The sequence below is a fragment of the Parus major genome, chromosome Z, assembly GCF_001522545.3.
Source record: "Parus major isolate Abel chromosome Z, Parus_major1.1, whole genome shotgun sequence".
Lineage (NCBI taxonomy): Eukaryota > Metazoa > Chordata > Aves > Passeriformes > Paridae > Parus > Parus major.
Window position 1 is genome coordinate 50,698,717 of NC_031799.1, and position 24,540 is coordinate 50,723,256.

At 39.4% G+C, this 24,540-nt stretch overlaps 1 protein-coding gene across 1 annotated transcript in view; it reads left to right on the plus strand.

The window, feature by feature from the left end:
- Positions 1-24,540, plus strand: part of SVEP1 (sushi, von Willebrand factor type A, EGF and pentraxin domain containing 1) — a 118,944-nt gene that overhangs the window by 28,962 nt on the left and 65,442 nt on the right. Inside the window, exons 4-9 of the mRNA XM_015614961.3 lie at positions 10,466-10,624; positions 10,862-11,041; positions 15,900-16,079; positions 20,367-20,564; positions 22,921-23,039; positions 24,259-24,388. Of these exons, the coding sequence (XP_015470447.1) occupies positions 10,466-10,624; positions 10,862-11,041; positions 15,900-16,079; positions 20,367-20,564; positions 22,921-23,039; positions 24,259-24,388 (966 nt within the window). The remainder of the gene's footprint in view (positions 1-10,465; positions 10,625-10,861; positions 11,042-15,899; positions 16,080-20,366; positions 20,565-22,920; positions 23,040-24,258; positions 24,389-24,540) is intronic.

The following is a 24,540-nucleotide window of genomic DNA, read 5'->3' on the forward strand; positions in this document are numbered from 1 at the left end:
TAGACTGAGGCCTGAAGCAGTGCGTTTGGTTAAGGTACTGCAATATTATATGTTTTACCTTTCATCCCTTTTACCATAGCCTCTGCAGCAGTAATGTTCACTTTGTTGGCAGCCACACAACTTAGTACTTAAAAATCCTTTCTTCAGATCTGAAGTGACCCTCTTCCTGCTGTAGACACTGCTTCAGCAAGAGTCAGATATGTTCCTAAGGACATCCTTTATATTTTCATAAGGAATGAGAGGTGGGGGACAAGGACAACTGGGGAAAATGAAGTGAGAAGCAGTCAGTTTTCCAAATGTTTCTTGAGCAAGAAGCAGTTAGTAGTGAGCGTACTGATTTTGCTGTTATCTCAGTGCCCTTGCTTTCTATAAACAAGATTTTATTTTGATAAAATCTTGTTTATAGAATTTGAATAATATTAAAAGAATTTAGGGAATTCTGTCAGTATCCATAAGAGTTTTGCTTGAGGAATGGAGAGTGGGATTTATGGCATTTTTCATGGTAAATCATGAATATCAGTAGTGATTCCAGGAATTCAGCAGGAACTATAACATCAAGATTACAACAGCTTACTGAACTCTATGTGGGAATAGTTGGACTAGTTTCACAATATGTAAAAAAATAATTGGCACTTTTTATGGCCTGATTACTGGCCTGAGCCATTGCATGTGCTCCAGCCATGTTAAGTTAACCAAAAACTCTGTTTCCTACTCTGGGCTGCTAAGTAAATAAACATGGAAATAGTGACATATGTTCTCCATCTGCACAGTCATGTGCTATATCTTCAGTGCTCAAAAATGTTACTTAATAGGAGTATAATCACTGTTGTTGAAAAGTATATTTAATGATAAAAATAAGGGATGTGGAAAGGAGGCCAAGTTTGGCACCTAATGCAGTAGTGACAGTTTATTGAGGGTCTGGCAGAAATAGCTTCTCTTTCCTGTTTATAATAACTTTTACTTGCTGCATTCCCCATCTGTGATTGAGCACTGGAACTACTCTGATCTGCAGAGAAAGGAGGCAGAAATAGGTATCTGGGGTTTTTTTGGGTTTTGGTTTGTTTTTTTTTAACTCCAGGATCACATGCACCAGAAGCTGTTGGGAGTGGGTGTTGGAGGCAGCAGCAGAAAAGGAGTAGTGTAAAGTATTAATCTCTAAGGAGAGTAGTAAAATTATTCAGGAACATATAGAGTTAATATTAATGTTAATATTTTGCCAGAGAGAAAATTCACAATTTTTGTATCAATAATAGTGAGATAATCTGAGAATACGGAGTCTCTTGACTAGTCTTGGATTCCCTGCACAACTTGCTTCTCTCAGGAAAGACAGTTTTCTCATTGAGTTTGTGCAGAGTAATTTTTAGTTACATTATTAAGTCCCAAGAATCACTGAACACAAAACTGTTCAAGTTGCTGACTTGGTGAGCATAGTGGAAATGGATCTTGAACCACCAGGCACGTTCCTCACTGCAGTAACCTAGTGCTGTGAACTGTGGGGTGCGTGCTTTGTCAGCTTCTAAACCCTTCTCCCTCATTTTGTTAAATTGAGCAATCCCAGGAGAAGGTTGTGTGTTGAGTTAACTGTAACCTGAGCCTCTTGCTCCCTGCCTCTGGAAGAAAGTGCAGGCTGTGCTGAGCAAGTACTGGCTGGATTGTTGTAATTTCAGTGAATCCCAGGGGTGACAGGCAGCGGAGATTCTCACTTCTGTCCAGATTCCTCTGGGTGTAGCACATTGGTTGTTAAAGAATGAGTTTTTCATCCCAGCTCAGAGTTCCCTCTTGCCAAGTAGTCCCTCTTGCAAGCTGTGGGTAAAGGAAATCTATTTCTTGTTTCCCAGGGTGAGTCTCTAGCTCGCACAGCCATCAGCTGAGCAGCATAGACCACAGCCCAGTGGAGCTTTTCCACTCTTCCATATCGTAACAGCCATCACCTGGGATCTGGCCTAGGGATAATTTTAGCCCTTTAGGCACCTAGCTGCTGATTATTAGTCCTTCTTGATAGGGAGGTAGGTGATGGATTGGTGCAAATCTGTCCTTTTCTTGTCCTTCCCTTTTCTTTCTTGACCCAGAACCCTTTGTGACAAGGTGGAAGGACAAGTAGAGGTATTTGATACGTGCTTACAATGGTTAGACCAGGCCTAGAGAACCCTGTGCTTCCAGTGCCTTCAGATTAGATCTTTCAAAGAGGTATTTGCTCAACACGAATGAAACAAAATGTTAGGATTCTCTTTAATGGAATTTTCTTTGCATCACTCAGTTTGTTTTTTGAGTTTTTTTAATTTCCTGTTCTAAAAATGAATGTGCAACTTCACAGCAAGAATACCAAAATGGTACAGGATGGCAAAGCTACTTTTCAGTGTTTATATATTTCAGTAGCAGGATGCTATCCAGGGCACTTAGAGCAGTACTATTTACAGTAGCATGTGCTGTCACATCAGCAGTGATCAAGGTTTGCTGAAGAATGTGTGCCTGTGATTATGATAAAGACCATGTCCAGAGAAGCCTACTGTACAGCAGTGCTGCTCTGACCAAAGCATTTCCTGAATTTATTGTATTTCCCCTTTTATATAAGGGTCTCACTCTGCATGAAGTTTTGGACAAAATAAACTGTTTACTTGCATGGAAATAAATTCATAAATAATATTTCTTTGCATAGAAAACTTAACAATATTAACTGAGTTAATTTCTCAGATTTTTTTGTAGTTTTGGAGTTAGTTTTAGACTTTTAGCATGATAACTACTAGAAATACATGGGGACATGAGGACATAAATCAAAATTCAAGTTCTAAAAATCAGAAGTGCTGGCATGAACTGATATCTGTAGTTGATAGGCATGTATATGTTTAGGCATCTCCTCCAATTTACCACCAAGGCAAAGCTTGCATGCAAACAGCAAACCTTTAACTGTCTAAAATGCCCTAAGACTTAAACCCAAAAAGCTTCATTTCAATACCTGAATGACTCTTCTGTACTGAATACAGATATTGCACAAGTTGTCAGGATCTATATTGTGATTTTACAGTTTGAATGAAGCATAGGTAGACTTCCTTTAAAGTTACAATACAATGCATGGAATCAGATTTTTTTTTTCTTATTCTTAAGTAAGCCACATGCTTTGAAATAAAAAGAGAAGTTACCTTCTGTATAAGTATACATAGTAATCTCTATTAGTAGACTTTATGATTATAAAACATTTAGAATACTTCTCACAGTTCTGTGTCCTTGCAATGCAGGTGTGGCTGAAGTATGATTCTGTTTAACTCATTCACCATGCTTTTAACATACAAAAGTTGCCCTGCTTCTTAAAAAAAGTTTTAACAGTGGGCATAAATATTTCCTATATATTCTCAATACTGCTGCTATGACCAAGGAGGGTGTTTTGCATTCAGAGTCATTGCTTTGCAGTAATCCTGTGCAAATGTGCTGGCCCCAAGCCTACCCAGAGATGCTCAGCACAGCCAGACCTCCCTGTGGAGAAGGTTCTCATTGGCATCCTAACTCTTACAAGCTGTGATGCCTCCTGGGCTCATATTCTTCAAGCAGGCAGATTATTCTCCACACTGTAGATGTTTGCAGTACTAGGATGAGATTCTCACCCAAGGGCTGGCTCTCCTTCCAGGCAACATCTCCTGCCCCATGTGAGGGGGTCCAAGATTCTCATTTTTATCAAGAAAAGGTATTTTCTTCTGAAAGTTTGTTATGACTGTTTGAAGTTCTTAAAAATTGAGAGCTAAATCATCCCAAAGTGTCATAGCAAATTCTGCAGACTACTTGGCAGTGGAATATTTCACTTTTGCTGCCTGTAACCTCAACTGTAAGGTCTGAATGAACCGTCCCCTACATATCATGTAGACACAGCTAAACTTCTGAGTTGTTTCAGCCTGCTGTCTTTGCTTGAGAGGAAATTTGTAGAACTACTAAGGAGATGGAGGAAAATACATCAAACAGGAACAGAGACATCTAGCTTGTTAAATTGCTAATCATATTGCTTTGAGAAGGGTGCTTAAAAAATACTGACAAAGAGCAGATGGATGGGCAGGTTCAATGCTGTCTGAAATTAATGCAGAGCACATGCTAGGGATAATAGGAGATATTAAAGAGCTGGAGAACATGCTATGACTTAGAAATCTTTCCCTGATCCCTACACATAAAGGGAAGTTTTCAGTCTTTATACAACTCATACATGTTAAATGTTTAACTAGAGCCACTTCCTTGCCTTTTATTTGTAATCCTAACGTGCACCTGCCTTTTTTTTTTTTTAGCATCATACATGTTACAAACTGTAGAAAGGTGGACTACTGTATCTGCCAAAATTTTAGATTTGTTTTTCCTTACCTTTCTAAAGGCATTTCATAATCAAATGTGGGCAGCCTGACAAACCTACCACAAATAAGATCTTAAGAAAACCATCTTCCTAGATAATAAATATGACAACAAAAGCTGTAATTTCTGGAGGTAATCTCTACAGTAGAGGCCCATTGTGTGGAAAGTCAGAGAAGCAAGTTTAAAGATCTTCATGTGCAGGTCCAGTAAAATATACTTCAGAGGCTTGATGGTCTGTAATCCTGCTGGCCCAAGCTGAGAATGGCTCATAAAATGGTTGCAGCAAAAGCCAAGAGATGTCACTATGAAATAGATAGAGGTGGCAGAGGGCTGGGGAGTTCCATGCAGCTGTGGCCTCTGATGTTATTCACTTTCTTCCATTGCAGAGGTCACTCACACTTTAAGTGAGCAGCAGCAGCAGAAGGGGTTTTGGAGGCTGGAGGGAGTTTGAGGAGCACTGCATTGCAGGACACCCAAACTTACTGCTGCAGCAGTAAGTACAAAAGTGTCAGGAAGTCTTGGACTGCTTGGTGTGGAACGGGGACCTACATTTCCTACGTGATACCATGGCTTGTCCTTGTAAAGTGAATTTTATTTGGCAGGCTATTGTCAAAAGAAATTCATAATAATCCCTTGTTCCTACTGCTGCTTTTAAGCAAGGGTGTGCTTGGCCCTTAGACAGATCTGATAACATAGTACTTTGTCATGTTGGGAGATGCAGATGTGAAAGTAGAAAGATGTAGCACAATACTGTACTGTAATTTCTCCGTATATCTTTAATTTTTAAAGTTTTAATTCCCACTTAGTAAAATAGCTAAGTTTTATAGTCAGGCCTATTTATTCATCTGGCAAATCTAAAACATGACTAATGGCAAATACAGCTACCAGAGCACTTTTTCACACACAGTGGTGACTTTTTTTTTTTATTCTTTTCACTGTTGCCAAGGCATAGCAATAGTAGTTGAACTAAAGGAGTGGAAGGGAGAACCCACAGTTTTAGATTGCAGTTCTACAAGGACATAAATGAGAGTTAATTTGAGGTTTTGGTTGTCTATCTTCCACATAACTTCCAAGAAATTACTATAAACACAAGGAGGCATATGTCAGGGCTAAGATCCACACAAATAAAAATCTCCACATCCAGTGTTTGGAGATTCTGTAACCTCTGGGTTCCATCATTTTTAATAGGCACCAGAAAACCAAGTAAGAACAGGTATTCATGGTGTACAGGTATTCTGGCACAGATCTGTTGAGTATTACCCATGTAATCTATGTCATAAAAAAATTACAGTATCATAAACACGACTTGATTAAATGGCAAACCAGGCTTGCTTTCCTCAGTGAAGCTGTTTGGAGGCTGGGTTATAAAGATTATTTGAGATTTGCATCATGGTGTCATTTCATTTAGGCTTTGCACTTTTGGGGGAAAAATGAGAATTATAAACTACAGTCATCAGAGAAGCTGTGTATCAATAGAGCTCAGGTTGATGCAGAAGAGAGCAGGATTTTGCCTAGCTGATTCCTGTCATATCCCACAAAAGATAAATCCTTAATCAGATCCTTCATTAGCATAAAGTGTGGAAAAAATGGTTTATGCCAGGGATTACTTAGTAAAGGTAGTTAGTGGGAGAAATTATGCATTGAAGAAAAATACAAAATCCCTCAAATTAATCTTTGAAATGTGTGGGGTTTGAGTCTTCTCTCTCTTAACAGTGGGATAATTGAAGAATAATTCCATTTCACTGACTTAGAGCACTAGACTAGTTGGAGAGGAAATTGAGTTTGCCTGCTCTCCCATGATTTTTAAAGTTTTACATTTTTAAGGCAGAATTGTTTACCCTTGAAATTTGTACTTGTACATTTAGGGGAAGAATTGTGATCCTGTATCAGAGTAGAAGAACCCTTTGTCCCATGATCTCCAATGTTTAAGTCCAGACTGGAGTCTTTATGCCATTCTAGGGGTTCAATGCTAGTTGGTTTAACTTTGCTGCTGGCTTTAGTATTTGCAGTTTTATAAAAGCCAAACTGGATAATGCATATTAATTTTTTGGCAAATCTCTGAAACAAACATCTGAAAACAACATCTTGATATATAAGCTGTGCTGTCAGTATGGTTAGTTTGAAATGTTTTAATGTCTGCCCTGTGGGCCTTTATTTCTAGCAAAATAAATCTATTTCTTTTCTAGTAATTTCTCTTCTATGTGCAACTTGGTATAAGACTATAAGGAAGTATAAGAAAGTGCATTCCATTGGTGGCCCAACATGTCATCAAGCCCAGTAATGTTCAAAACCAGAAGAGACATGCTTGATTTTCTTACAATTTTTCAGTTAGTTACATACCCTAGGAGAACATATGTGAGGAGGAAAATGCATGAGGCGTGCTGAAGTAACAATGTACTTCATTTTATTATCATTTCTGGTCAGAAAGTTATTGCACTGTCGTTACTACAGACAATAGAATCTGCATGAGAATTGTTGATGAATATCTACCATTTTATGAAAGCAGGTTGTTGACGGCATCTTCAATATGAGCCATCTTTGTGTGCTTGGGGAATTTGGGCCTTGTGCTTGTTTGAGTTAGCACACTAATCCCTGCTTCCAGATATCCTCTAACAAAGAGGTAATCCTCTGGTGTAGCTCAGTGTTCACTATTCTGGTCTCAAGAGGAGAATTACATTAAACAAAAAGCATTTCTTTGCTCCTCCCCTCACTTCTGGGCAGAGAACAGCATGGTTCACGTACAGAAATTCACATCTTTTGTTGAGGGAATCATGTATGCATTGTGCACATGAGTTTCCTCTCTCTTTGAAGGCTGATACTGTTAAAATTGTTTTCCAATTTTTAAATTCTTGCCTCTTTTTGTCATTCTTGACAGTGCCAAATTGGTGCTTCTTTACACTGGGGTTTATTCACACACTGTTTTGAGGCTGTTTACACTCTAACTTCACTGGAAGGGGAAGCAAATCTTAAAAAGAAATGTCAGTTGTTTTTACGGATTAGCACCAAAGAGTATGATCTTTCCCTGTAGTCAGTGTTTTGCTGGCACAGAGTTGGTGAATGCATACAGGTGACTAGAATGAAATTTGGCACTGCTTGATCCTATAAGATTCCTGACTGTATGATCAGTCATGGATTGAGATGCTTGTGCTCTTCAGATGTGCTTGTCCCTTAAACTCTGGCTTAGCTTTGGATCCATCACTGAGTATAGACTCGGGCCATGCTGTAGTGCTGGGATGGGTCTGCAGTCTAGCTGGGTCAAGTGTGAACAGTCTAGAGCAGGTGGCCAGTGCTCTGCTCATCCACAGCTGATTTTGGATGGTTTTAAGGTGAGCTGTGGCCAGGCTAACCTCTGTGACTGTCACGGAAATGATGGAAATGCGCAGTGTGCTTATGCTCTATTCTTAAACCATCTCTTTGACATCTCAGGATAGGCTGTGTGATCTCACACACTAGGAAATATCTCTGTAAGCCAGTGCTTTCTGGCAAAGATTCTGAAGGAAACTTGTGTGGAGTTTTGTATTTTTAATACGTCTAGGGCATATGTGGGATCAATGAGCAGGATTCAGACTTGAAAAAAATTCCACATAAAATGCCAAGTTAGGATATAGTTCAACTTCCTGTAAAGGCAGTGATAAGCATTTGAAGCACACAAAAAGAATGAGGACATTTGGGAAAACATGTTTTTCTCAGTAGAGACATTAATAACCATTTTAACAGTGTTATTTACCTCCTGCTGTTTGACTGGAAAGAGCAAATTGTAAGTGTGATTTCAGAATTAATCATTTTCTTCAAAGCCAGACTGATTCAAAGCTCTAAGCAAATTACTGGGTTTATTGTTAAAAGTGCTCACATCATAGAATGGGTGATTACTTTTATCCCATAGTTCTCAAAACAGAAAGAGAAAATTGCTGTTGTTTTTTTTTATTTAAGGTGAGGTGGAAAGGAAGAGAGAAATTAGATTGGGGGTTTGTTGTTTTATGGGGGGATTTTTTGGAATGAAACACCTAGTTTAGATGTCATTTTTTATGCCATACATGGTAAAGAAGAGGCTAATTTACTTCAGCTGGCATATGGAGAGCAGCTCTGTCATAGAGCAGGTCCCCTGTGATGCTTAATTTTCACTCTTTCCTGTCTCCTCTTGGATGCACTTCATCACTTTATGCTGGATACAGTTTTAAAAAGGATGCACAGAGACCTTCACAAAGTGCCAGATGGAAATATTTCAGAGATTTCAGAGTAAGGCCTCTGAAACTCTGATCATCTAAAGCAGGAGAGAATATTTCAGACATGTGATGTCCAAGATGTAAATTTCTGCACAAGAACAAAGGAAAGAAGCAGTAAAAGTCCCAAGAAGATTGTCTTGGATGGGAAGAACAGGTGGATTATATAAAAGAGACTTTTTTCCCCCAATACTTTCCTGAAAATCCAAAAAAATAATTAAAAACTCCCATCTTTAAATCTGATTCCATTTTTCTGCCCTATTTGCTTCCTGAAATGCTTTGTTTTATACTTATATCCCTTACTGAACAGGCATTGTCATTGTCTCTTTAAAAGTGCATTTAAAATACAAATTTGTGAACCCAAAATTGCCACTTAACTGGAATCCACTCAGTTGCTTTCTTCAAAAACACCACACAAAGTTTTCTGAAAAAACAACAAAAGTATTATCTCTGGAAGCTATCCAAAAAATCATCCTCCTTCTGGAAAGTGCCACCTGTTCATATTGGCTGTTTTTTGGGGGGTATATTCCATAAAATGTGCCTTATGAAAGTCAAATCTCTCGTGATGGGTGAGGAAGAAGAATGGATTTTCTTTTGCCTTTGTTTTTTGGTATTTTTTTTCCAGTTGCCTAGAAAGCAGTAGGTTTTCACTAATAAGACAAGAAGCAGGGTATCTCAGCATCTAAGTCACAGAATAGACCAATACCTACCAAAGAAGAGGTTGATGCTGCCAGAATGTCTGAACTCCAGGAAATACAGCTCTGTAGGAGAGACCAGCTCCACAAGCAAGGCACTCCTAACTGTGCAAGGAGGAAGTCACTTGAGCATGTTTTTGGTTGTGCAGTCCTTAATGCCATTCAGAGCTACATCAAATGGTACAAATTGGCTGAGGGGAGAATATGAGAGCCTGACCTGCAGTCTGAAGGAGAAAATGTGCCCATTTTGTTGACACTTGATATTGGAGTGAGAGCTTTTTTGGATGGGTTTCAGTGTTTCTGTTGCATAACCTCCCCAGAGTATTTCCTGAACTTCTCACTAGGAGTTACATTTCTCAGCACAAGTGTCTTTGTGTTCTTTTTCAAGTGGTAATCTGGTCAATCAAAATTTCACTTTAGCAGCACCTGTTGATTAGTCACTCCCCTGATTCACACATCTTGTGAAAAAAAACAGAAATAATTACAGTGATTTCCTGAAGAACAGAATTCAAGGCAAAGAGCAGCAAGACCCAGAGCTATCAAGCCCATTTGAAGTTCTCAGATGAGAGGTGCCTTTTCCCTGTGTTAGAAAACATCACCTGGATGTTTTTAAAGTTTGTGTGTGTAGGTGCACAGAATTAAAAATATGAAATGCAATATAAGTGAGTGCAAAGGCCTCAAGGAGTAGTTGCTTTGATTAATTCCTTCATTGTTTGTGCCTCTCACATTTTAGCATATCAAGTGTATAGATCATGTATATCATAATGCATAAATCAAAGGCAGGGGGTTTTGCTGGCTTGTATTAGGGTTTGTTTTTTTCTGTGAATATGTATGTATTAAACATCTGTGTCGTTTTGAATGGTGAGGATTAAGTCTGAACTAATTTTTTTAATTTCTGAATCAAGAATGTCTTCATAAGTTCTCACAGGTTTTGTCAGTGAAAATCTGGTGTGTCCTCTGGGACTGGGTTTCTTTTCAAGATGATTAATTGTGGACACTTAATGTCAGCCCCCAGACAGCCACTATAGATAACTCCACCAAGTCTGGTAGGCATTAGTTCAAACCTGTTGCGAGCTCTGCAGCACATGAAGTGGAGAATGCTCCTCCCTTAAGTGACACTGAATATATAAATGAATAATGTAAAAAGACTAAAGCAACACACCTGAAAAAATATGCTAGGTGAAAGGTGAATGTCCTGAATTCCTTTCTGTTTTCTTTTGCTAAAAGCTTGTCCACCAGGAACGTACAAACCTGAAGGTTCACCAGGTGGAATCAGCACTTGCATCTCATGTCCTGATGAGAATCATACTTCTCCACCAGGAAGTACATCCCTTGAGGATTGCACATGCCAGGAAGGATATCGTGCTGTAGGACAAACCTGTGAAGGTAAGTGTTTCCATCCAGGAACAGAATACCCCTGGAATGCACAATGCAGCAACTTTTTAATGAGGTTTTACGCTGTGAAGGACATGTCAAATTGCATGCAAGATTTTCTCCGTCACTCCAAACCAGCAAAAATGCCAAGGTGCAAGCTGAGCTAGAAATTTTAAAAGATTGTTTTCCTTCAGTGGCCTATTGCACTCCAGCTAGTAACCACTTTGTTGTGGTTGTTTAATTATTTAGTTGTTCACTGCCCTGAACTGAAGCCCCCAGAAAATGGTCACTTTGTCCAGAATGTCTGCAACAATTACTTTAATGCTGCCTGTGGAATCCGATGCAAAGCAGGATTTGATCTCGTGGGAAGCAGCATTCGGCTTTGTCAACCAAATGGGCAGTGGTCTGGATCAGAAGCTACTTGCAGAGGTATGTGCTTGAAAAGTACTTTTTCCGTATTGTTTGTTCTTAGTGATGGTTTTCTTGACTCACTACATGGTCGAGTGTGCAGATGTGATTCTGTTAGCCCTTGTGTGAAACAAAATTCCAAAGGTTGGCTGCCACCCCAATCACTCTGTTTTCTAAAAGGAGGATTTCTAGAACAGAAAAAGCAGAGCAAGATTTACTAGATGGGCAGTGTTTTTCAAGTGAATATACAGTCTCCTTCCTTCACCTCCTCCTCTTCACCTCTGTCTACCTAATATCTATGAATTTTTGTATCTACACTGTATAAATCCAGTGAACCTACCAAGTATTTAAATACGTAACAAGACCTTGCCACCTGGCTGGTTTAGATCATCCACCACACCCTCAGCATAGAGAGGTGTTGGCATTGGGAGACATTAGTCATGGAAGAATTCCTTATTTTCTTATAATTTCTTCTTACCAAATATAGGAAAGCCTGGGACTTGAGCAGGGTCTTCAGAAGAATTTTGAGTAGAATTTCAATAAGGAATGACTGATAATACCCTAGAAGTTCACTATAAAAGAGTGTCAGCCAGAAAAAAACAGAAGGTGTGAAAGGGAGGAGACACAAGAAAGAACATCCTGAAAAAGCATTATTTCTGGATTTTCTGATAAGAACAGAGTTTTGATTTGCTACAAAACTGCCTGAGTTTGGGTTTTGGATGATTAGGATGAAAACTGGAATCCCATGCCTGTATGTCTGCCTGGTTTGTCTTCCAAGGAGAGAACCAAAAAAAATCAGATAGAAGCCCTTTTCTTCTCAACAGCCACAAGATGCAGCTCAGCGTGTTTAATTTGACTTGAATGCCCTTGGCATTAGTGTGCTGCACTGGAAGCTAGTAAATAAAAAAACACCATTTCATTCTGTAACTCTTGTCCTGGCCTTGTGTTCAGGGAAAAAGGCAGAATTGATCTTTGAAGGAATTAGCACTTTGTGACAGTACAGCAAACACTACAGCCCTGAAAGAAACAGCAGCTTATGGTTCTGAAAGGAGGAATCTGAGCTAGAGATCAGTCTCTCAGGACACTCTTCATGTAGCAGTTTACTTCAACTTAGATTTATAGGAACTTTCTTCAAATAACCCCAGAAATATTAGGTTTCCTTTTTAGCTTCCAGTGACAAGAGGAGAAGGTTTCAATAGAAAATAAATTGGTGGCCAGTACTATGAGGGTATCTTGGGTAGCAGAACTTAGAGCCATGGACTTTCCAGCAGTCAAAACTTAGGCTGAAGCATGCTGCTTCAGGCAGACTGAGATACTGGGAGAGAGCACCCTCTGTCCAAACCACTGTCACACAGCCTGCCTTTGTGCAAAAAATCTGGGAAAAGCTGCAGTCAGCAACAAAGAAGGGATCCTTCATCTTCTCTTTCATGGAGAAGTGGAAGATTCCAGGACTTGAAAATCCTGCTGGAGCATTTAAAGGAATTCTCCTATTTGGTGTTGGGGTGTGATCTTTCTTTAACAGAGAATTTGGAAGGTGAGGGGAAAGTCTGCCTTGAGATACTGTCTTGATATTGAGCTAATATCCTTTGAAGCATTGGAAGGATATATTTTTTCTTTGTTTGTGCCATTGTCCATCATACTGAAGACTTCCAATTTGAAAAAAAATAAATAAATCAAAAATCCCACTGCTAGATGTGCTGGATCTGCTAGTCTTGATTCTCTCAGACTATGAAAGGGTGCGAGATCAAAGGCATGGTTTATAGCTGTCTTGTTAATCCCAAGAGTGTTTTATCACATAAATTAGGAAGAAGAGAGTGAAGGGAAATCCTTTTCCACTGCTTTGGATTTTGACATTAAATACTCCTCAGTTCTTTTGCTAGCTAAAATCTGCTGTGCTATTAGAAAATGATTAATGCAATCATATGTCATGCAATTAACAGTGACCCAGGGGAAAAAACAACTGCAAACCATATATTTAATCCAGAAAAAAAAATTATTAGGAGAAACCCCAGAGCAAGCAGAATATACTGTTATTGTTGTTGCTGTTTTCAATGGCTTGATGGAAGTGTTTCTTGCTCATGGAGAATGTGTTACTGATAAGAGGATGGGTTGGTTTAATGTGGGTTTAACATGATGGGTTTAATGCTTGGAACCATGACTGAGGTAACATGGGCTCAGGTACAGGTTTCTGCCAGGTTTCTGCCTGAGCCCTGCTGAGACACTGAGTAAGAGTGAACACTGAAACACTTGAAGAAGCAAGAGCACTACATCCTTCCAGAAAAAATGGCTAGACAGCAGGAAGTGAAGGGGCTGCTTTTTCTGTAGGCACATTAACATTTACAAGAGCCTCCTCAGTGCTCTTAGTTCATTCAGGCTTCCTAAGTAGTAGACTCTGGTAGAATTTACCTCTCTTTTACTGCAGATTGGGTATTTCTACTTCTGTATAAACATTAAATGAGAAAGCCTACTTCCTTGTGGATAAAGCACGTGAGATTCAGCTGTAAATATGTTTTTCCTGCTCCCCCTACTAGAGTAAAGTTACTGCATTTATGAAGCTGCTCTGAAGCTGAGGGTGCCTCACAAAATGAGCATTTCAAAATTGTTTTTAAATACACTTCCTAAAAAATGTCTGTGTGTATGCAAGCACAAGAGTAGTAGTACCTTTGAAAAGTAAACATGAGACAGTGGTAATACAAAGATATATTAGGTACACTTGGATGGCTTATTTTCCTTCTTTCTTATCCCATATACATAGGTTTTGCTACTTTTTTTCCACTTAGGTGCCAACATAGCTGTTCAAAAAAAACCCCACAACATAATTTAATGTGTGTTGATAGTAGCTTTCAGAGACTGTGCAGTTAATGGTAATTACAGAGCTGGCTTGCATTTGAAGCAGATTCTCATTTCAGCCTACATGCCCATTAATTAGTTTGAGGTGTCTAGTGGTGTCCACTTGTGTGCAATTGCTGGGGAAAGGAGAGGCTGCCAAGTTGGTTTCCCTTTGAGTGCACTTGTAGAGGAGGTCATGTTTTGCTTCCTGCCTGGCAGGAACAAGATTAGGTTAATTGGTAAAAGTAGCTTCCCAAATCACAGCAGAGAAGCAGCTCTCTGAAACCACCCATCATCAGAGGTTGTCCTGCCAGCAAGGTAATCAAAAGGTGTGGAAAACAATCAAGTGAGAACTGAGTTCCTCTTGTGAGGAAGGGATGAGAGGCTGAGAGAGCTGGACCTGTTTTAGCCTGGAGAAGACTGAGAGGGGCTCCTATCAAAGTATATAAGTGTCTGAAGAGGAGGGAGCCAGGCTCTTCTTGGTGGTTCCAAGCAGTAGAACAAGAGGCAATGTGGCAGGAACTGATACACAGCAAATTCCACCTGAGTATAAGAAAGAACTTCTTTACAGTGACAGTGACTTGAGCACTGGAACAGGTTGCCCAGAGAGGCTGCGGAGTCTCCCTCACTAGAGATACTCAAAACTGTCTGGACACAACCCTGTACGATGTGCTCTGGGATGACCAATGTAGAGCAGAGAGGTTGGACCAGATATGCTCCTGTGACCCCTTCGAACCGCAGCCATTCTGTGATTCTAGGAGTTTAAGGAACAGCTGTCTTCTTAGTCGTGCTTTTGAGCAATTACACCATTTACCCTTATGTGTTTTTATCAGTTTAAAATCAGAGTTTTCCACTCATTTTGGAAAGCCAGTAGCTGGTTATTGTTGTATCATCATCACATACTCAGTTGACAGTTTAGTTGCTTGAGGGACCCAAAGGCCAGGCAGTGTGTATGTAGTTCAAAGTTTTGTCTGGGAGGGACCAAGGACACAAATGCTGGAGCATGGCATCCTAGCTGAAAAGGATCTGCACTGAAAGGGCAGTACAAAGGAAAGACATCCTACTATAAAATCTTGGGTTATGACATTGAAACGTGAGGACATAAACCCAGGTCATACCATTGCTACATTTTTCTTACTACAAGAGGTAACTTACTTTCTTCTGGGATCTATCTTAATTACGGAGTAGCTTTGTGCTAGATTGCAGCATCAGGATTCAACAGTAAAACTATAAGACAATCTGATGATCATACTTTACTTCTCTGCTTCCATTTCTGCACAGGAAATATCATACACATCTTGCACAGGACTGCATTCTCCTTGGAAGTACATTGCTTTCAGTGTTTGCAAGGCATTACAGGAGAAAAGTCTCTGTGCTAAGCAGCAGCCAGGACTGTCTCCATGCCTGACACCTGAAAGGGTCTCAATAACAACCTGATTTTTTCCTTTTCATCTCTCATGGACCTGGTATACAAGCCATATAAATGGTTTGTACTCCTTCCTCCTTTCTCTGTCTCCTCCAGCATGCTGAGCATCTTCTCTTCTGACTTGCCAAGGCTTACACATGTCTGTATTCTGTGAATGCAGTCCACAATGCCTGAGAAAATTCCTGAGTACCAGGACACTCTCATCCAACCTGTTTATAAGCTCTTATCCTGTTCCCTGGTATGTACTCAGCCCATACCAGTTTGAAATCCCTCCAAAATTCTCAGACATTGTTGGAGACTAGAAACTCCTAAGAGCACACACTTTTCCACAGGATTCTATTTGTGTGCAGCTGTTTTGAAGGCTGACAGACATTACCCGCTCAGGCTGAGCACTGTGTACCAGTGTTGCACAGTTAGTTTGTTAGTTAGAATGTATGTCATACCTAGGTGAGCTTGGAAGTGTGTGCCCAACCTCATACATTCTATGTAAGAGTGTTTCAGGAAGGTATCAAGCCTTTGGAAAAAATCTGTGCTCTCTTTGTGTTCTCCTACCTCTGAAAAACTGGGCAGAGTAGTGTAACTCCACTGTGCTGAGAGTGAACTGGTGTTTTTTTCCCTTTGCAGTTCGAACATGTCCCAGACTTCAATCTCCTCAAAACGGACACATTAATTGTTCAACAGCTGATATTTCCTATAAGACAGTATGTTTTGTGACCTGCAATGAGGGCTATGAAATTGAAGGAAACAGCAAACTCACCTGCCAGGGAACCTCTCAGTGGGATTCAAAGGAACCAAAGTGTGTGGGTAGGTATCTGATCTAACTCTGTTCATGTTAGAGTGCAGCCTTTTCTGACATGCTGTCACAGAAGAGAAATTCTTCATATTTTTATAACTGGTGAAGCTAGGATACAAATGAGAATTTGTCTATGGATGCTTTATACAACTTTTAGAAGTTGGGGAAGGGCAAAGGAATTTGTAAATGGAGAAAGTGGACAAATTATAATTTAAATACAACATGGAATACTGATTACTGAAAGGCTGTTGTATCTCGTTAGTGTCAGACACTGTCACACAGCAAGAAACAGAAGCAGTAGCTCTAGGGATTAAACATGAGCAACCAGCAGTTTGAGTTATCACCATACAGCTAAAGCTGATCTGCAGGCAAGGGCTAGTTTATGTTAGCCAGGCACTGAGAGTGCTGACTAAAGGTGCAGCAGTTGTCATTTCCACTGGACTCACAGCAAGGAAATAAGAGTTTACATAAGTTAGGAGCTAAGCACCTCCGAGTTAGGATTCAGAGGTCACACCAGCTGTGCAGGGATATGTGGGCATGGGTTGCTATTCCAAAAATAAAGGACTGTATTTTTCAGAATTATCTGTTTAGGTCTGGTGACAGGTATTGAATTAACTTTGAAAAACATGACGATGAAATACAGTTGAAACACTGCCAAGCATAGACTGAAGAAAGAAAAAAGTACAAGTCCAAAGTCCAGCAATAAAGGAGTTGATCCAGTGCTGACTAAAGTGAGGGTGAAGTATATGTCATCTGGATCCAGTAAAAGCAGTGCCAATAGGGTGACTTCACTTGAACCTCTGGCTATTTCTTTACAACAGTAAATTATTGCAGTCTTAAAAATGTGGACTTTGTGTGAGACAAGCTTAAATTTCTAACTCTAAGTACATTCTCTGAAAATATGAAAATAATCCACAAGAATTAATTTAACAAGACAGTTTGCTAAGAGATCCTAATCTTTCTTCTGTTAAAATCAGTGGAAAAGCATCAATTAACTTCAAAAGGAAGGGACTCTGAAATCCGGTTGGCATATTATAATTAGAAGATTAACCATACTCATCAGTTGAATTCATCCTTCCTAGCTTAGCATTTTGATTAATAAAATCCAGCTCTACTCTCTATCAGAAGATTTCTTCACACCATACAATATTGCCTCAATTCCTGGATTACCCATGGCAATATCTTATTTTTGCTGAGTCTGAAAAATTTAGTGAGAAAGTTACCTTTGATTGTCAGAAAGGAAAGAGTGTTAGCTAGGAAGCATCTCTGCCGCTTCTTGTTGTGACAGGTCTTTAGAACAAGCTTGCTGAAATTCTGGCTCAACATAAATCTGTGGAATTGTATTCAGGGAAAGGTGTAAATGAGAACACCAATATAGTATCCTCCTCTTGAAGATTGAAGCTACCCTTTGTACATGTTTTCTGAATGATCATCATTGCCGTGGAGGTATTGTCTGTTTATTTTTAGTCCAAATAGCTCCAATTATTTACAATCTGCTATATAAAAGCTAATCTAGCAGGAAATTCTGCTAGATTTAGGCATTTGCAATTAATAATTTATTAATTTCATATCCTTCTGTTAGAAAACTGAAACAGAGTTGTCTTCAGTCTGTTACCTTGAAACAGACTTCTTGGACCTCAGCGTATCCTTCTAGCTAGTTTTCTGAATGCTTTTCAGTTTGATTGCTCATCAGTGAAATGTTTGCCATATTTGCAAGTTAGCTCACTGAGACTGTAGCACAGCCATGTGTAACCGTAATTGACACTGTACCATAACATTTCCTGGATTGTTTACAGTCACTTCTGTGGTGTCTGTTTCGTGCATCCCTTTCCAAGAGACTGGAAGGTAATGCAAGTTTGGATATTACATATGTTTTCAATTTTTGTCTTTTTTATTAAAGGTATTGTTAGCAATGAGCTACTTCTGGGGAAGCTACATATATTTTATAGGTGGTTGACAAACAAGATACCTGCTGAAAAGTGAAGCTTTGTCATTTGTCCGGTTTAGGGGGGTAAGAAACAAAACCAGGAAAGTTCCATTGCCATGCTCCTGTGTTTCCCACCTACTAGCAAAAGTTTAGTATCATTCCCTTTAAAATCGATAAATTATGCAAGATGCTTTTCTCCTTTCTTTGTTCAAGGTTTAGTGAAGTAAAAATACAAATGACATCCAGGGTGTTGATGCCATCTAGCGTTGAAAGAAGTACTAGTTCACGGCTCTGATTGCAGCTGACCAGATTTTTTTCCTGAAACAATCTTGGCAAAGGAATTGAAAGGAGGAGGATTTGCTTTGTAATCTTATTTGTCAAGTTCTTTTTGACGTTGAGAATTGTAATACAGTGTTGTGTTTCATCATAGGTAGTTGCAGGTGAAAGCGGGCTCTTGTGTCTCCTTAGAAATATATCTTTATTAATTCCCTATCAATATAACTAATGGCATGGATATCCCTCTACCCTTAATGAATTCCAGACTTTTGGATCAGCTTGATCAAATTCTGGAGCTGAGCACAGATAAAAGAGTCTAAACAACTCTATTACAGCTGCTTTTCCTGTCCTACTTAAAAGAAATTCCTTTGTGCTGGTTATACCAAATTTTATCCTGATTTTTGTTAGACATTTCAGGATTCTGCTTTACTAAGACTTTTCTAGTATAGCTGGATGTGTCTCAAGCAAGAGGCCCAGCTGGTTTTGCTTCCCAGAGAGCTGCAACTTTCTCTTCTTTTCATGCTTACATGTTTCACAGTTTCTCTTCTTGTTCCCAGAGTAACATACATTTTCCTGCTTTTAGCTTGCCTCTACAAATACTGTTTTTAAAATTTGTGATCTTTTTTGCTATTTGTCAGTAACTTGCATGTGGTGAGCAAGCAAAACTTAGGGTTTAGGGTTTTTTTTCCTGATGGAATTGTTCCAGCTTGCATAGCCAACAGTATCTGCCTGAACTATACAAATGTGTTAGAAGTGTTTGTGGCCTGTGAGTCCTATTGAAATGAGGTGCAGTTACTAATTGCTTGGGCTTTTAAACATTTCACTATTGAGGGTTTCAATTTCAGGAAATACACGGAATGCTTGGAATCTTTAAATTTGTTTCATGCATAAAAAACAGTTTTCAGTTACTTGCTGCATGTTTTGGGAAACGAGAGGAGAGAAAAGGAATGTGAAGTATTTTGAATGTGAATCACTTTTGTTTCATTAAACCATTGCTAAGAACTCAGTAGAGCTTCCCTTCTGTGTAGCTGGGTTGAGTTATTTTTTGTGTTCTCTTGGTATAAAGACCCATCTGATTTCTACACTGACAAGTTATAAAAGGTTTTCTGTATACTTATAGAAATTATAGTCTTCTTCCCCTGAATAAGGAACCATTTTTCTTGTGTGTTTGCCTGTTAGCTGTTGTAAGAAACAGTACTGAAAGTGTACAAACCACATCCATGAGATATCCCTTTTTGCCCTCTTTGTTTATGTCCCCATATTTGAAGTAAAAATAACATTCCTAAAAACAACAGCTTAAAAACGGAACAAAGCTTTTGTGAACCTGTTTAAATACATCATCGTTTTTGCCTTGATGAAAGGGGTCTTCAGGATTTGTAGTGAACGCTAGTAAAATAGTAAAATAGTTCAAAACTTCCATTTTAAACCTTTAAGCAACCATCAGCCCTTCCTGATCTTACAGAGCTCAGCTTCCTATGATCACTCTGAGTTTTTCCAGCTGTTTTGAGCACAGACAAGACCAAGTCCAATGTCATTTGGTTTGGAATGCAGTAAGCAAAATCATGTGTCATATCCCTAACCTATAAAGAGTTCATGGCAGAGTATCCTTCTTCTTCTCCCTTTCTTATTTCAAGATACAGTATAGAAGATGTAGAAAGCTACAGATACTTCTTCTAGTCTCTCTCTCATGCTATGGTCTAGTTTTCATAGAAGCAAGGAAATGCAACTGCAAAGCAAGCATGAAAGATGATGTTGTAAGGAAAAGAAGAAAAGGGAAAAAAAAAAAAAAAGGCTAATCTAGAGAGTGAGATATAGTGGATGTGCGTGAAAATTACCACATTTCTATTTCAGTGAAGAGTGTGAGCAGGGAAACAGAAGACCTGATAAACTGGCTGCTGTTTACTTTAGTCAGAACTGAAAGCCAAGTAGCAAAGTTACATCAGGTTGTAATGTTTTGGTGCACTCATACCCCTAAAGACTCTTGAAAAGACTGTGTACTTTGTGTTCCCACTGATTGTCCATATGACTTTTTTGCAGGTTTGTTTGAATGTGTCTTTTGGTTCTGTCTAAGTCATGTCCTACTGCTCTCTTGCAGAAAAGCGTTGTCCCATCCTCCAGAAACCAGCAGGTGTGACAGTTCTCCCTCCCACATGTGGGCTGGAGCCCACCATTTCTGGGACTGTGTGCCAGCTGAGCTGTCCCCAAGGATTCATCCTGTCTGGAGCTAGAGAAGAAATAAGGTGCATTTCATTTGGGAGATGGAGTGCAAACATCCAGGAAGCTCTGTGTAAAGGTAGAGACCAGTACAAAATCATGTCTGTGTATACATGAGTGCAGAATTGAAGGGAAGCACACAGCAAATAACTGAGTGAGGGCAGGCTTCAGCTGGGGAAAGCACAACTTAAACAGTGTATAAGAAGTATTGTCTGTACATTTACAGTTTGCCTGTCAGATTTACTTGTACCTTGTAATAAAAACGTGGAGTTCTGAGGTCCCCTGAGTGTCCTCTTGTAGTCATCATCATCAAGTGCCTTTCCTGGGCTCCATCTCTCAGTTGCTAGGAAGCTGCCTGCTAAAAGGCGTGACATGCAGGTAAATTTGGAATTTCAAAGTAGAGGTGAAAGCTCATAGCTTAAAGATATTCAAAATGGAACCCACACTTCTAATAAAATAATAATGGTAGTACTGTCCTTACTGGTTTAGCACAAGTTTATGTAAACTCTGTGGCCAGAGCAGAGCTGTACCATCTGTGTAAGCCCTGGCTGATAGACAGACTATAGAGAAATCTTCATTTTGGTTGTCTTTGAGTGGCTATGGCTGTTGACATGCCCCAAGCAACAATGCACAAGAGTTAAGGCCAAAATTCACTAACACCAAGTGTATTGGCTGAGAGTGTAAAGTTGAGCAGAAGACAGTGACATGCATTTCAGTATGGTTCTGCCATATTTACCCACCTCTTCCAGAAGTGTTAGGTTATTTATTCCCTTACACACATGGATAACTGAACTGGGAAGGGTCTGGCTTTGGATTATAGTAGGATAAAAACAGAAGTTTTTCTGGGAATATGCTCTTCACCTCTTCATGAACTATTGTGCTCTGAGAATTATTTCTTCCCCCAAAAACTGGGGCCTTTGCCAGCCACTGGGTGATGGAACAGTACAAAAAACTTACACCAGTCATCATTCCAGGTCACTACAGAAATTGAGGCTTTTTTTCTCTGTACAGGACAGAAAGATTTTGTCTCTCTCTTTAAACATACTGTTTCCAATTTTGTGATGTACCACATTGTTTTTCTGAATCTCTTGTGTAAACCTGGGCCAAAACCACAGTTTTTAATATTTGATGGGATTCCAGCACCAGCTGAAGTGTTCAGATCAAGATAAAATGGCATGGCTTGGGTCCAAGCTTTTAGATATTAGCAGTGCAGAAACCCCTAATGTAGGAGGCAATGAGAAACTCTGAAGCTTATTCTTTTTGAGTAAGAATGAGCAGTTGTATTTCAATTGTTTGTTTCTTGTTATTGTCTTTCTCTGTTTTGCTGCCAGCATATTTGGCCAGTTCAAAAGAGCCATTTTCTTTCTGATTTATTTATTATTAGTCCTTTTAGAGAATTTCACTTTTAAATGGAATTTGCCCCAGCCTGAAGGCTGTGGTCAAGGGAGTGTGAACCATAAGTGGCAGTTATTTATAAGGGTGTATTTCAAATAAAGTTTTCATTTGAATGGGTTCAAAGGAAGGCAAAATCACATGTATTTATTGCTTTGCATTCTTAATTATGTAATTTAATTGCCTGAGTTATGTTTTTACTGGAACTATTTCATAATAAAAATAAGTGATATCAGTTCTGAGTTGTTTTAAAGCCTCTTGGGCATAGATGAGTTCAGAGCCAAATGTGTCCTTGTCTTATCATTCTAGAGACCATTTATCAAGCACTACAGTGATAAAGTCCCCTGACCACAAATGTTTTGTGAGGCCCTGTGCCAGGGAACTGAAGAAGCACTTCAAGATTGTCAGAGAAACTTGAGGTGTAGTAACACACCACTTGTTGGTGGTGGTGTTACCCATATTGTACCACCAGTCCTCTGGAACCATCTGGCATCGTCACATGTCACAAGAAGACTCCATTTGTCCTACATAATACCTTGTAACAGGAGCTTATTAAGGAACATTTCCAGCAACTGCTGCCTGAATTCTTGACACTGCTACTTTTAAGTCAGTTCCACAGCATGGTCCAGGGAATTTGAGTCACTATTGTCTTGTCCATGGTATCTATATCATGTCACAAATACTTTCAGGATTTTTAGTCGCTGATTGTCAGAAACAACTGTTTTCATCTGCATGTGTCTGTACAGGGAAAGGATAGAGAAGGAGGGTATGGGTAACAAAAAAAAAAGTATTCTTATTTATTGCTTGGGGTTTGGTTCTATGTAGAAACCAGAATATCATTGTGCTCAGTGATAAACAAAAATACAGCAAAAATCAGTCCTTTCTGCGGGAGAATTTACTATTCAGGTGTGACTCTCTAGGCAAGAATTACAAAGGGGCAGAGAAAAATATGTACATATTCCAGGCAGTAAGAAAAAGAGTGGTTATAAGGTTTTACTTCTGTGATACCACATATAAAACCAGACTGTCTTTTTCTGGATTAGATATTGAAGCGCCTCGGATTCACTGCCCGGACAATATTGAGACTGTGACTCTGGAACACCATAACTCTGCTAATATCAGCTGGCAGGTACCAACAGCTGAGGATAACTCTGGTGAAGAGGCAAGTCAAAATATTTATCTATTTAACTGGAGTCAGTCTTTCTGATTTCAATTAATTTTATGATCCACTAGAACTTCTTTCTTCTGATAAGCAGAAGAAAAATCTCCTAGAAAGTCTGTATCTTGAGAATTCAGCAATTTCTGTCTTGATTAGAGTTTTACAGTCACAGAGTACTGCATAGAGTTTCAGTGTGTAAAACCTCATATGGTTAATTTATGTGGTCAAAAGAAAGAATGTGCCCTTGTTTATAATATGAAGACAGCTGCTTTAAAAATGAGCACTTAGAATGTGAATAAGTTTAATAAACTCATCTCAGAAGGAACTAAACCAGTTCATTAATCTAAGGGGCTAACAAGTACACACTGTGATATGTAAAAACTAATTTCAGCTTCCTGGATTAGAAAGAGAAATCTGATTTTCCTGTGCAAAGTTCAGAAATGTGGCCATTGGCTACTATACATGTCAGGGGGTCTGGAAATGGAGCTACCAGGAAAACTTGCTCCAGAGCTGTTTCATAAAGAGCAACATTCCCTGCAGGCTCAGGCATGATCAAGTTACAGCAACTGAATGCTTTATCAGGAGTCAGCAGAGGAGCAGTGAGTCTCTGTGTGCTTTTAATGCAGGAGTTGTTTGCACTAGGAAACTGAGCAATCACAGTAAAAGAGATTTAAGTTCACACATCATTTTCTGTGGAATAGCTATGGCCTGGTACTATAGCTCTGCTGGGGAACTATAGAAGCCAGGTGCCATACTGAAGCATCTGTGGGCTATTAACTCATACACATGCATAGATTAAAACTGGGTATGTAAGTACTTAGGGCCCACAAATGTCTGCTCCAGTCCTCTCCCAGGTCTGCTGCCCTTGCAGCAGCAGAGAATTGTAATCAGACAATTCTAAGCTGACACAGTGTGCCTTCAGTCCCATTTGACAAAGAAGGGTCAGTATGGAATCTTCTTTATGCAAAGTGCTGTAATCTGCACCAGTTCAGAGTCCACATCCTGACTGGGGAAATCCCTGTTGCTGTAAAGAAGGCAGACTTGAAAAGGGACATAGAGGACTCTGCTGTAGAGTCCATCCTCATAACATTAAAAGGCTATTTGCATTCAGCATGAAGGGGCTTGTCATTGAAGGATACTATTCTGTCCACTATTTGAAACATGAATATCATGATTAGTAACCAGCTTTGGCTTTTAAATGATGGGTGTTTTCCTATCACAGGTCTCAGTTCATGTTACCCCTGCTTACATACCACCATTTCTTCTCCCAATTGGCGAAGTTGACATTACGTACACAGCAACCGATAAGTCAGGCAATGAAGCAAGGTGCACATTCAATGTCAAGGTTATTGGTAAGTGGTGGTAAAAATCACTGGAAAGGCTGTCTGTTATGGCTGAACCTTCTTATTTGTGCAGAGATTGTGAGTCATAGTAGCCTTTACATGTGCAGTTATAAGCCCAGGAGTATTGTCATCTCCATAAAGGCTTTGCATATGTGCAGTCA